This window comes from Dendrobates tinctorius, unplaced genomic scaffold (assembly GCF_039654945.1).
Source record: "Dendrobates tinctorius isolate UK_male_01 unplaced genomic scaffold, ASM3965494v1 ptg000094l, whole genome shotgun sequence".
Classification (NCBI taxonomy): domain Eukaryota; kingdom Metazoa; phylum Chordata; class Amphibia; order Anura; family Dendrobatidae; genus Dendrobates; species Dendrobates tinctorius.
Genome location: NW_027361762.1, coordinates 5,325,772 through 5,340,485, shown reverse-complemented (window position 1 = coordinate 5,340,485; position 14,714 = coordinate 5,325,772). Strand labels below are relative to the sequence as shown.

General features: G+C 44.4%; 1 protein-coding gene across 1 annotated transcript in view; it reads right to left on the bottom strand.

The window, feature by feature from the left end:
* Nucleotides 1-14,047, bottom strand: part of GSG1 (germ cell associated 1) — a 128,855-nt gene extending 114,808 nt beyond the window's left edge. Inside the window, exon 1 of the mRNA XM_073586664.1 lies at nucleotides 13,880-14,047. Within this exon, the coding sequence (XP_073442765.1) occupies nucleotides 13,880-13,936 (57 nt within the window). The 5' untranslated portion in view covers nucleotides 13,937-14,047. The remainder of the gene's footprint in view (nucleotides 1-13,879) is intronic.
* Between the last annotated feature and the right edge of the window lie 667 nt (nucleotides 14,048-14,714).

Sequence of the window (14,714 nt, the reverse complement as noted above, 5' to 3'; positions counted from 1 at the left end):
TCATCTGTGCTAGCACAGATGATTCATCTGCGCTAGCGGGTATAGCATAACGTGATCGCATTATGCTATACCGTTAACGCAGCCTGTCAACGCTATGCGTTGAATGGGCTGCTTAACGTAATGTGAACCTAGCCTTACAATTGTAACCGGATATTCAGCAAAGAACAAGAAATCAATAGAACATCCTAATCTTCCTTCAGCCATAAGACCAGTGTCACACGATGAAAGTCTTCGTGTTCCAAAGTCACCCAAAATATGGACAATGGAGGACGACGAAGATGAACTAACAATGTCAGAGGAAAATGACACTGTTGCAGACCCAGACTTTGAGCCATCTACATCTAATCCACATCTGTTCAGTCAAGCTGCTCTGAGTTACTTGGTCAGAGATTTGAAATTGTCAAAGAGGTGGGCAGAATTATTGGGATCAAGGCTACAAGAATGGAATCTTTTATTACCAGGAACAAGAGTTTCTGTTTTTCACAGTCGTCAAGAAGACCTTAATCAATTTTTCAACCATGTCGACAGTTTAACCTTTTGCAACGATGTCTTGGGGTTGTTTGGTGCTCTTGGATGCGAACATGACCCGAAGGAATGCCGACTGTTCATTGACTCATCAGTTTTAAGTCTGAAGGCTGTTTTACTACACAACGGAAATATCTATCATTCTATACCTATTGGACATACTGTACACATGAAAGAAATGTATGAGAGTATGGAGTTACTGTTGACCTACATTAATTATAGAAATTATAATTGGAACATATGTAGTGATCTAAAAGTTGGTGCACTTCTTCTTGGACTGCAGCTTGGATATACCAAGTATTGGTGTTTTATTTGTGAGTGCGACAGTCGTGCACGGGAAATGCACTATTTCAGAAAGGACTGGCCATTTCGCGAAAACCTGGTTGCTGGACAGAAGAATGTTAAACATAATCCTCTCGTTGATCCAGCAAAGATATTTCTCCCTCCTTTGCATATTAAACTTGGGCTTATGAAGAATTTTGTCAAAGCAATCAACAAAGATTTTGAAGCTTTTTCTTACTTGCAACAGAAATTTCCAAGAATAAGTGATGCAAAGATTAAAGAAGATATTTTTATTGGCCCACAGATCAGAGATATAATGAATGACAGTAGCTATGATGGTCTTTTGCAAGGTGCTGAACAAGTGGCATGGTAAGCCTTTAAAGATGTGACCTTCAACTTCCTTGGCAACATCAGGGCACTGAACTTTGAACAACTCGTGGACAACACAGCATATCATTTGATGAAATGCAATATGTCACTAAAAATGCATTTTCTTCATTCTCACTTGGACTTTTTTCCAGCCAATCTTGGTGCCGTTAGCGATGAACACGGTAAAAGATTTCACCAAGACATTTCGCTGATGGAGAAAAGGTACCAGAGAAAGTGGAGTACGTCAATGATGGCTGACTATTGCTGGAATCTTATTCGAGAAGCATCTGCAACGGAAACGAAATACGAAAAACTAAAACACTTTTGAACAATTGCTTTTGCTACTGACATCCATGCACATGTATGTGGTGTCTCGGACATCATAATGTAGACTATAAGCCGGATTACTTACCGGTAATGCTCTTTTAATGAGTCCACGACAGCACCCAGTGGAGGTATCAGATCCGCCCCATTGGAACAGGAAACCCTACAGAAAGATAAAAGGAGGCGGTCCGCCGTTCCTCCCCAGTTTTGTATTTCAGAGTACCAGGAGGACCGCCAAGAGTTAGGCAATATTCTTGCATCTCTAAAATTTTATTTCTTTATATTAGGAGATACACTTTAATATGTGGTGTATTCATTGCTATTGTTATCTTTGTAGGGAGGGAAGTGAGCAGGTACTGTCGTGGACTCATTAAAAGAGCATTACCGGTAAGTATTCCGGCTTTTTACCCTTCGCCACGACAGCACCCACTGGAGAGATTCCAGAGACCATCACCTGGGTGGGACCACCGTGCCAAGGACAGTCCTGCCAAAGCTTAGGTCAGAAGTTGATGAAAGGTCATCTATAGTTATTATAGAAGGTAGAAGGGGATGACCAAATTGCCGCCTTAAATATGGCTTCGATTGTAACTTCTCCCCTCTCAGCCCAGGAGGATGCCATTGCTCTGGTAGTATGCGCTCTAATGTTCTCCGGAGGATCTTCACTTCTCGCGGAGTAGGCTAATCAAATGGCATCCCTAATCCACCGGGATAAGGTGCTCTTCGTGACTCCATACCCTTTTTTGTAGCCCTGAAAAGATATGAACAGAGCCCTGCACTGCCTCCAGCTCCCGGACCTCTCAATGTATTCTAGGACAGCTCTTCTAACATCCAAGGTGTGGAATTTCTGCTCCTCAGGATTGGAGGGATCTCTAAAGAAGGTCGGGAGGAGTATTTCTTGAGATCTATGGAATTTTGTTGACACCTTAGGAAGGTATGAGGGATCTGGCTTTAATATTAACCTATCCTGGTATATCTGAAAAAATGGTGGGTCTATGGATAGGGATTGAATGTCGCTCACCCTCCTAGCAGACGTTAGTGCTACTAAGAGGGCCGTCTTGAGTGACAAGTATTTTAGAGATATTGTGTCTATTGGTTCGAAGGGGGCTTCCGTTAGGGCGTCTAAGACCAAATTTAGGTCCCACGGTGGGATTGTAGGTATGTGAACAGGGGCCGTTCGTTCGCATGCTGTAATAAATCGTGATATCCACCTATTCCCTGCTATATTGTGGCCATACAGTGCCTTTAATGCGGACACTTGGACTTTTAGCGTGTTTACTGCCAGACCTAAATCTTTCCCTTTTTGTAGAAATTCCAAGATAGGAACTATCGGGACTTCCGTGGTATGAGGGGTTGTATGGAACTGCAGAAATTTTTTCCATATTTTTGTATAAATCAGAGTAGTGGACTGCTTCCTGCTTTGTAGGAGTATAGTAATTAGTGTTTCGGAAAACCCTCTTGATCTCAGTAGCTGCCTTTCAAATTCCACGCCATCAAGTGTAAGCTGTCCACTTGGGGGTGGAAAAAAGGGCCTTGGGAGAGTAGGTTGCGAATCGATGGGAGAACCCAAGGATCTGACACCGACATGGTTCGTAGCCATGAGAACCACGGTCTCTTGGCCAGAATGGTGGTATCAAAATTACTCTCGCCTTGTCCTCTCTGATCTTCCGAATGACCTGTGGCAGAAGGATTATCGGGGGGAAAGCATATGCCAGGTTGAATTTCCATGGAGGGCGTCTAGTATGTCTGGATGATCTGACGGGGACAGGGAGGCAAATGTTTCTATTTGTCTGTTCTCTTTCGTGGCAAAGAGGTCCACTTGAGGTTGCCCCCATAGAGCTGCTATGTCCTTGAAAATTTGGTGATTGAGGCGCCACTCCCCTTGCCGATGTGTGTGTCGGCTTAAGAAGTCTGCCTCTTGGTTGTTCCTTCCCCTGATATGGAGGGCAGAGAGGGACAAACAATTTTCGGCTAAGTTTAAGATTTCTGCCGCAGAAGACATCAGAGTCTCTGATCGAGTACCTCCCTGTCTGTTTAAATAGGCCACCGTAGTGGTGTTGTCTGATAGGATCCTGACGTGCTTCTGCTGGAGCTGTGGAAGAAAATAATGTAGAACATAACATACTGCCGTCAGTTCCTTTAAATTAGATGAGTAGCACAGTTCTTCCCTACTCCACCTTCCTTGACAGAAGCTATTCCCCATATGGGCTCTCCAGCCGTGGGGGCTAGCGTCGGTGGTTACAATATGGGATGGCAATATTACCCATGGGACTCCCGTGGACAGATGATTACTATCTAGCCACCATTCAAGAGAAGCCAAGACTTCCTGGGTTAGGGTTATCTTGTTCTCGAGATGACCATCGTGTCGCTTGCCCTCCTGAAGGATTTGATATTGCAGTGCACGGAAGTGATATTGAGCCCACTGAACTGCCGGAGCACAATAAGTGAGTGACCCCAACAGGGACATTGCCTCTCTTAGAGATATACGTGGTCTGTCCATTGCTGCCTCAACTTTATCTTTTATGAGCGCAATTTTCACCTGAGGAAGGAGACATCTCTGGGTTGTAGAGTCTAACTGGAACCCTAAGAACATCTGAAGGGAGTGTGGAACAAGTCTGGACTTCTGGAAATTGATGATCCAGTCTAGATCCTGCAAAGATGAGACTGTATCAGCCACCCATTTAGCACACTGGGTGATAGAGTTCCTGATAACTAAGAAGTCATCAAGGTACGGCACGATTAGGGTGTCTTTCTGACGGAGATAGGCCATCACCTCTAACATCACTTTGGTGAAGATTCTTGTGCTGTAGAGAGACGGAAGGGCATGGCCGTATACTGAAAGTGATGGATCTTGCCTTCGAATACCACTGCGACCCTTAGGCACCTTTGGTATCTATCATGAATAGGAAGATGATAGTAAGCATCCTTTAAATCAATTCCTGCCATTACACAGTTTGGAAATAGAAGTTTATTGGTGGATCTAATTGATTCCATATTAAAATGTATAATTTTTTATAAATGTAAGCTTCCTCAAGTTTATAATTGTCCTAAACGTACCATCTGGTTTGGAAACTAAAAATAAAGGAGAGTAGAAACCTCTACCTTCTTGTCCCGCTGGGACCTTCACTAAAACCCCCTTGGATAGTAGGCTCCGAATTTCCCCTTCGAGGGCCTTTTGTTGCACTATTGAGTTAAGGCGGATTATGATAAACAGATCGTGAGGAATTTGAAGGAATTCAAATTTTATTCCTTCTTTAATTATATTTAGAATCCATGAACTTGAGGTTACTTGTTCCCACTTTGAAAAAAAAAAATTCAGTCTACCCCCTACTGGGGGGACTGATTGTTCAATATTTATTTTCCTTTCGGAATGTTGAACCTCTAAACATGCTACCCTTTTGCTTCTCATCCTTCGTGGACCATCTAGTTGATCTATCCGTTTGTCTTCTTTTCCCAAACGGTCGCCTTTTAAAGTTTCTCCTGTAAAAAGGGATAGAAGAATCAGGGAAGGCCTTCTTCCTTTCTTTCGCTTTGGTGAGTATGTAATCTAGGGCTTTCCCAAAGAGAAACTCACCCTCGCACGGGGTTGCGCAAATCTTGGATTTCGATTGCGTGTCCCCCTTCCAGCTTTTCATCCATAACGCCCACCTGGCGCTGTTTACAAGACCACCCGATCTTGCTGCCAGCTGCAGGGTGTCTGCCGATGCATCGGACATGAAGGCTGCCGCCCCTCTAATTAATGGAATAGCAGCCTGTAGCTTTTCCCTAGACACCTTCTGCTCGATCTGTTGATCCACTTGGTCCAACCACACGAGCATTGACCTGGCGGTGCATGTGCCGGCTACTGCTGGCTTAAAAATGCCTGTAGTAGATTCCCACGACCTCTTTAATGATGACTCCGCTTTACGGTCTAGTGGGTCGGACAGCAGGCCTGCGTCCTCTACCGGAATAGTAGACTGCTTCGAGGTAGAGGCTACCACAGCATCGACTTTTGGAATTTTGGTCCATTTCAATAGCTCGTCATCACTAAATGGATATTTCCTCTTTGAGGCCGATGGGTGAAAACTTCTTTGATCGTGTTTTTCCCATTCCCTCTTTATTAGGGCCTTAATTGCCGGTATAACTGGGAGCGCCCTCCTTTTCTTTCCGCCAACCCCACAAACATTATATCTTGCGTGGTCTGGACGCCCTTTGTCTCCTCACACCCCATAGTGTTCCTTACGGACTTGACTAAGTTATCGACACTATCCAGGGGAAAACATGATCGTCCCTCAATTTCGGATGACGATGATGATGATGACGAGAGTGAGGAATCAGAGATTATCCCCTGTTCTTCCTCCGAATCTGAGCTGAGAGTCACTTGTTTTTTGCTCCTCGTTTCTAAGGGAGTACTGGCACGGGTGATAGCCTGTAGTTCCTCCCTAATTATGGCCCGTATATCCTTTGGTGACACTGCGGTCCCCTGCCTAGTTTCTCTGGTGCATTGCTTACAGAGCCTTTTGGGGTAGGAGTCAGGGAGAGGCTGAGCACATTAAGCGCATTCTTTGTGCTTAGACTTCTCTTTTTTCTTCGCCTGGAAGAGGGGGAGACATGGCGAAAGAAAAGGGGGGGAGTCAGCTTAATAGGCAGAGTATAATACCTATAATACCAGCTCGGATGGCTGAGACCCCGTTCTGGATATTGGCTCTCCCGCCTCACTCCTGCGAGCGGTGTCCGTGGATCCCTTGGCGCGGTCCCTAGAGGAGCTGCCCCCAGCAGAGTCCCCTGCCGGAACGTGCACTTCACCTGGAGACGACATGGCTCACCGCCGCTTACCGTGCGGCGCTTCTTTAAATAGATCTTTCCCTCCTTTTTTTTTTTCTCGCCGGAAGTCGCTCCTCCCCTCCGGGTTCCTCGCGCCTGCGCACCTGCGCCGTCTCAGCCATCGTGCCACGGGGCTTGGAGCATCTGCGCCGGTCAACTCCCGTGCCGCCGCTCTGTATGCGGCCCGTGCCTCTCACCCTGATGCTGCCGCCACCGCTGCTTGGCTTTTTTTTCTTCTGCGCCACTGGCGCACTTACCTCTCCTGCAGCGGCAGCCTTGAGGGTTTGGTGTTCACCCGGCGTGCTCCCCGGGTGAGACCGGGTGGCCCATCCCGGACCCGGTCATCACCCTATCTGTCAGACGAGGGGGGAGCCGTCTAACGGAACCTTCCCCGACACTGCCTCTGGACCGCAGCCCCTGCCGTTCTCATGGATACCGCACAGGCGGTGTGCACTGGCCCAGGTATGTCTTCCTGCAGGATAATCCTGGGGTTCCCTGGGAACAGAAAACCAAAACTGAGGAGGAAAGGCGGACCGCCCCTTTTATCTTTCTGTAGGGTTTCCTGTTCCAATGGGGCGGATCCGATACCTCCAGTGGGTGTTGTCGTGGCGAAGGATAAAAAACTGTTGTTTCTTAAAAACCTTACGTGATACTGACTTTTGGAGCACATATTCGTGTTCAGCATATCAAAATCTATAAGATACAATAAAATTCTCTCAGGGGACAAGAACTTCCCTGAAGTTTGCTGCGCAGTGCAATCAATTAATCCGATTGTTTAATTCCCAAAAATGTATTACACTCAACAAGACATGTATTATTAAAGGGGAACATATTGATATCTGTGATAAATGCTTCTTTTGTTTGATTACTAAAAATAAATTAATAAACTTATTGCTCACCCAAGGCGCTGATCAACCATTTCAGACTATAATTGCTTACTTGCACGAGCATAGATTGTTAACAAATATAAGCTGTCAACCAATAGTGTTCCTTAGTGGAAAATGTTGTGCATCATCTATTGTAGGAATGGTGGGATCCAACCTTCCTTACATTCATCTATCCTAAGATTGGTGCATCCACCTCATAGTTTTACCTGCACAGTGATGACGGGGCCACACATACAGGATATTCACCCAAACTTTACTTTGCAATATTGAGCTAATAACAATACACACACCCAATGAGTGCTTGGCTCATATTTTTAGAGCTGCCCATCAATTTATTAGGTAAATGAGGTTTATGAATGAACAGGGAAGGTGATTAGGAGGTCGGACCATCATGCATAGTTCATTGCTATTCTATTCATCTCACTTTGATTCCTGGTTACACCACCAGATTCGGGGTGTTAAACAACTGCCCATCATCTACTAGCTGTCATGATCCAGTGTTGGATCTGGCGGTATTAAAAGCACAAAGTGAACTTTTTTTACTTTGGTTGAGTTCAAAGGTGTTTTGACTGTCCCCGGTGGTGGTTAGCGGTATCGCACCATAGGTTTAGGTTAATGTTCACTTAATTAGGGATCAGGTGTGACTCCCTATAAAGGTGTGCTTAGGGGGTTCACTCACCGCTGGTGATATTTCTTTCTGAGTTGTTGGAGAGCCTGGTGGAAGGATGGAGCGGGATAGGAGTCCTGCGCAGTCAGCCAGAGAGGATGAGTGCCAGCTAATGGTGTCTGCAGGAAGGACTGGCATGGCTTGGTGGAGTCGCAGTTTATGGTGTCGGCGGGAAGTGCGGGCATGGCTTAGAGGAGTGGCGACTAGGAAGAGAGTTGCACTCAGCATGTTCGACTTGCTTGCTGAGAACTGGACTCGAGCATGCTTGGATTCTTGGCAGAGGCTGGACTCATCTTGGGACTCTGTGGACTGGACTGCTGCAAGTGGTGATGGACTCTGCTCCCAGGCTGCACGATGGTGACGGATCCAGTTATGTGATGGATCAGGGTGGAGGAGAAGATGCACACAGATGGTGGGCTCTGTTGCTAGGAGCGCACGCAACAGAGCAAAGATAAGTGGTGTTTCCCCTGTATTGTCTCTTTCCTCATGTGTGTTATTAGTGCAGTGGTGGGATTAGTCTCCACACCGACCCATTCCCTAGTGAGGGTTTAGGGTCAGGGCGAGCAAGGGCGTTAAGGTATGCGTGCGGCGACAGGTGCGGAGCCTGTTTAGGGAATGTGAGGAGTGTAGGGACACTGGCTCAGGGGAGTGCAGGAGGTCTCCATTTCTCCATTCCCTATCGCAGGGCCCACCATTGTTAAAGTTACCCAGGTTCCCCCCTTATTATTTAAATGCACCTTACTGGAGGCGGTGTTTCCAGATACATGTATGCATGGCGTGTAATACCTAAATCCGCCAGGTGGAGGCGTATCCACCTGCACGCTTTATTATTTAAATTCGCCCCACTGGAGGCGGTGTATCCAGGGTCACGTGTGTTATGGGTCCGCCTTGCGGAAACATCTGCGTCCTGACACACGTGACCACGACACTAGCTTTCTGCTCAGCAGTTGTTTAATACTCTGCTTAGCTAGGTAGATCCCATATCTGATACATACATAGTGACAAGTAAAAGCTTGTTCTGTGCACATTCAGGATATCATTGTTCTTGGCAGCACATGTCATTGTTCTCAGTAGCACATGTCCTGTTTCCACAGCATGATGTTCTGCTAAGAACAATGCATTTTACACCTACTTTAAAATCATTTCTCCTGATGAGTGAGCAGGTATTGGCAGCCTGCTTACTTTGCCTGAATATGGGTAAAGGAACACTTGATCACGATAATCAGCCAATGAATATCTATCTTAGGTCTGGGATGGGTGATGTCTATAGGCCCACTGAAGAGAAAAGGTCTGACAATCACATTATGATTTTCTCCATATGACAATACCTAAAAATTGGTCACTATTATAATCTAGTTGCTATTACAGTGATCTGAAAATACAGAAATTATTCCTGGCCACTGTCCCTGATTAAGAGAGTTTATTGCCTTTCCCACATTGTGGCCAGTTACATACAGTATAGTCAAATTACTTCCGCATTTTGGTGGTGTGTCATATCTCAAAAGCATGCCCATATTATTCTCCATATAATGCACATATTATTCTCAGTAGCATGCCCATATTGTTCTTCATAGCATGCCCGTATTATTCTCCATAGCATGCCCATATTATTCTCCATAGCATGCCCATATTATTCTCTATATCATGCCCATATTATTCTCCATATCGTGCCCATATTATTCTCCATAGCATGCCCATATTATTCTCCATAGCATGCCCATATTATTCTCCGTAGCATGCCCATATTACTCTCCATAGCATGCCCATATTATTCTCCGTAGCATGCCTGTATTATTCTCCATATCATGCCCATGTTATTCTTCATATCACGCCCGTATTATTCTCAGTAGCATGCCCATATTATTGTCCATAGCATGCCCATATTATGTGACTAAGTGAAGTGATTACAAAACACATAACTTTTTTATTTTTCCTCCAACAGAGCCACAGCTTGTTTTTTGCCATTATCAGTTGTGTTTTCATTTTATATATAATTTACGGATGGCGACTGTATAATAGAGTTCCGCACACTTGTACCCAAAGTAAGATATACTGTTATATATGTCTCTGTGAAGGGATTAAAGAAAAAAAAGAAAAAATAATGTGCATGGTTATAGATTTCTTATATGTAAATTAAGCATTTCTATGTTAGTAAAAAAAAATTGCATAACAGTTATACAAAAAGCCTGTGGTCATAAAATGGACACATAGCTGAGCTGCTCATTGAAATATCCGGTTCTGAGTGTCCTACAATTCTAGGATGCCACGCATCTGTGTCCATCTTGTGACCATGGATAGAATATTATTTCCTGGGAGTAAACTGTGAAATCTTACTGAATGGCGCCAAAAGGGGATGTTTAACATCACAAGAAACTGATGCAAAAAGTATATTGGAAAGTGAGATAACTTTTTATTGGACAAATAATATGTTTATTTGCAGAGACATTTTACTCCTTAATTTACCAAATACAAATGAAAGAAACTGAAAATTCAGCACCAGATGTAAGCCTTAATCTATATAGGGGCGTGTGGTTTGCAGGGGAAAGAGGCAGACGTGCTTCTTAGGAGCTCCTGCAGCTTTCCATACTAAAGCAACGAGAGCCTACTTAAAAGTGGATATATTGGACTTAAAAGCAACAACATCATGCCAGGATCCGATGGCAGGAAGAATGGATCCATTCCTGGGGGAAAAAATCTGACCCCAGGACAAAGAAATGGAAAAAAACCCAGCGGGGGCCTTCCGACAACCGGAGGTAAACAGACTAGGCCCGCAGCTCAAGTGACGGCTCCCCGCTGGAGTCAGGAGAAGCTAGAACCCTCTAAAACAAAGCAGACCCTCGTGAAACCTGCAGGCAAAAAATCTCCCCTTACAGAGGCCCAAGCAGCAACTGCCATAGATGAGGAGAAGAGTCGGGAGTCCAAGGCGGCTCTGGGCGCTGTGAGGCGGTGGAGGGAAGCTGGGCATGTCTCAGCGGTCTTTCCACGGTGGGAGCCCGGCGGCGGGAAGCCTCCTTTCATCGCGGCCCGGACATTGGCTGTGAAGGAGGAAAGGAGCGGTCGGGAGACCGCGGCGGCTTCAGGCGCCGGGAGGGGGAGAAATGAAGGTGGCTCAGCTGTTTCATCGCGGCGGCAGCCCGGCGGCAGGAGGTCTCCCTTCATCGCGGCTAATGAAGCAGATGCTGAAGGTAAAAATTTGGAGTCGGGAGGCCGCGGCGGTCCCGGGCGCAGAGAGGCTGCGGAGGGAGTATGAATGTGAGTCGGCGCTATCTGTGCAGCTGGTGTCGGGCGGCAGAGGTTCTCTCTTCACAGCGGATAATGCAGCAGCTGTCAAGGGCAGGGAGAGGAATCGGGAGACCGCGGCGGCTTCTGGCACCAGGAGTTTGCGGTGTGAAGGGGTCTCAGCGACGTTACCACAAAGGGGGAAACCTCTGCTGAGATGCGACGCGCCTGTGTTCCTACCGAAGACACAGATGGATGCTGGATATAGGATGCGGGAGGCAGCATTGCAGAGAGCAACAACGGAGGAGCAGGGGTCCTCATTATTACCATCACAATATTCAAAGGTAGATCACCCACTTCTCGGATATGTAGGGGAGGCTCCAGGAGTGCATTCTATTAATAATAAGGTGCCGAATGTGCCAAATGATTGGAGTGGCCGGGTGGGCAGAGACATATCCAAAACAGGAGAGGTACATGGGAATCTTTGTAGCATAAAAATACAGCATCAGAGGTCTGTTGGGGGTCCTGACTCTGATGATACAGATCTGCTGATAAATAAGTCTGAGCCTTTGCCTTTTGTAAGAAATGGTGGATTGTGTTTGGGAGTGCTGAACGGGGTGATTCTCCTCCTAATTTCATTAACCCTAAGCCACAGGCTACTAGTGTCAACCCCATAGACCCAGACTCAGCTCAACATACTGCTATGCATTCTTTGAATGGGGAATTTGAAGGGATTTATGCAAGCAAATTCCAGGCTTATATGGATGACAGTGATAATGAAGCATTGACAGATCAGTCTGGAGGCTCTCTCAATTCATTGGAAGATCTAGATAGCGTACACTCAGAAGATTTTTATGAGGATATGGGATTACCTGAACATAGGGAAAGTGAATCTCTCAGCAATAATTCAGACGTGATTTTTTCTACATCTTCATCTTCGAGTAATTCGGTTACACAAGAGAACTCAGAGTTTAATGAAAAATTTCTATTTCAAGCTGACAAGGTTGAGCCGAATCATGAGAAACCCTGTATAAATGATGGGAAGTCTGTTTCTAACCCATTACCAATAGATGAGATTCCAGCATCCGATGACTATCCCACACAGGGGCTCATGGTGAAAATGGTGATAGCTTTTTTAAACTCAATCGAATCTTCTGGAAAGGATGTTATGGGAGAGGGTGATCCAGAATTATTAAATAATCTTAAAATCCAGCTGTCTGACTTCAATCAAACAGAAAAACATAAAGCTTCTGAAGTTTTTATCAAAAAACTTTTCAAAGACACATCAACAATACTAGCCGATGCTACCCATTCAACTTCTGTGATCTCTTAAGGGTCTCTGGATGTTATCTTCATGACCCAAAGATAACCGATTCTATCAAAATTAAAAGTGACATACTACAATCAAGCGAGTCTCAAACGCTGTCCATGTTCTCAGACTCATTGAATAAAATTAAAAAGGACATTGCTTCTTTTAATTCCATCCTGGCCAATTATGAGGATTTTAAAAGAAAAAATAATGTCAAAATACGAGGGATCCCTGAGTCAGTCCAGACTTACCAACTAAAGACTTATATATCTTCAATGATCATCTTCTTGTTTCCCAATACAGATGAAAACTATTTGATTGAAAAAACTTTTCGAATACGCAGACCACCCGCACTTGCGCAAGATTCAGCAAGGGATGTTATTGTGTCGTTCCATCCAAACTGGATAAGAAATGCGCTCCTTGGAATCTCTAATGAACCAAAATTCAAATCTTCTCCCTACAGCCATTTATCCTTCTTTAAGGACTTATCAAGAAACACCTTACAAAAAGGAAAGCATTCTCCTCTACTACACGTGAATTGCTGCGTGCTGGGATACCATATTTTTGGACTCAATCTTCGACCCTCCTGGTGAAGTATGAAGCAAGGGTAATTCCTATTTGTTCTCCAGACGAAGGGAATGACTTTTTAGAATGTGCCGGAATTAAGATTTCCAAGATCTCCCAGGGAATCTCTTCTTCAAATTCTGACCTTCATCCTTACTGAAAGAACTGTATTTCACTATTTTTGCTTATTTCAGGTTTTCATACTTGTCTTTATTGGTTTGATATTCCACTTTCATAATATTCTGGGATTGAACCGGACTTTCCCCCCAATCGGTCCCAGGGGTATCATCGGATTCCCCGGACGGGGCAGGCTACTATACCTCCTATACTTTACTTTATATATGCTCACTAATTGACACATTGGAGGCAAATGAGAATAATTGTCTTTTTTTAGGTATTAATATGAAGATTTCAAAATCATTACTATAAGCTTCTCTACTTTATTGCAGAGAAATTAAGCAACTGGATAGTAACGTTGAGTTTACAGATTTTTCTTAGCTAACACAGATATGCAAACATTACAGCATATTTCTGTGCACTGATTTTTATTTCTTACTGATATTCAACTCTGATGATCACTAAAAAGACTCTTCGTATTATTCGAGGTCAATATGTAAAATTTGTGGTCTCTGATGTGTTGTATATATAGCCTGTCTACTCCCCCACTCTCTGGGGGATTTCCCTGTCTTCACAGGGAGATTTATTTTTCCCTATCCCATCCCTTTGTTTTTTGTACCCCTTCCCTTCCCTCTTAAAAATTCTTTAAAAACCTAATAAAGATTATTGGAAAATAAATTAATCTATATACGATGTACATGCAGCAAAAGTAAACGCCTGACTTAATTAAAAATACTGTTTCTTTGAGACTCAACGACTGTACAATATACACAAATGCATTGTAAAGTCACCATAAATATAACAATAGGCACTTACTGATGTAGTCTTCTGCAGAAATCTTGCAGACGATGCAACTTCTGACGAAAGGTGCATGATGACAACGTATGAGGACACATTCAATAGTTTTTATGGCATGCAGAACGGAGATACAAGCCGAGCACAAAGCCTTAAAAAGAAGAAACCGCTGGTAATACTCTTGTGTTTCCATCTAATCACAATACCCAGAGACCAACCCCGAATCATTGCTGTGAAATCACCAACATCTGCTGCACAGAAATGGAGGTTCCTAATCCTCAAAACAATCAAGTCCCAGCTGTTCCATCTAAACCCTTCTCATTCATTGCGATCTCAGCTCTTCTGCATAGTGATAACCAAACTACTCACATTTTAATATAAGAACTCAAGGAAGTCGTGACGGTGTCTGCAATTAGGTAGCGTCAGATTCTGACTTAAAGAAAATAGGATCACTGGAAAATGAATGATACATTTCTTTAGTATTCAAGTGATGCTCTAAAAATCAATGGCAAGGCAATAATTGTCGGAAATAAAATGCATACGAGTTCTATTTAGTCATTTCCTAGTTAAAACTAATTCTGAAAAAGTTTAGAAACTACTATTCAAAATTCCTTCATGGCTCCTTCACACATATTTGTCTCCATTTTTTACAATGTATGTAAAACACCATGCTTTTAGTATTCCCGAGAGAATAGGAGCTAATCTGCTGTGCTCGGCAGAGGCCACTACACATTAGGCCGGGGTCAGAGATGCAAGAAACTCACACGAGTCTCGCGTCTCAATACCCAGCACTGCCGCCATCACTCAGGACCGGAGCGTGCAGCTGCATAGAAATACATGTAGCCGCACGCTCGTG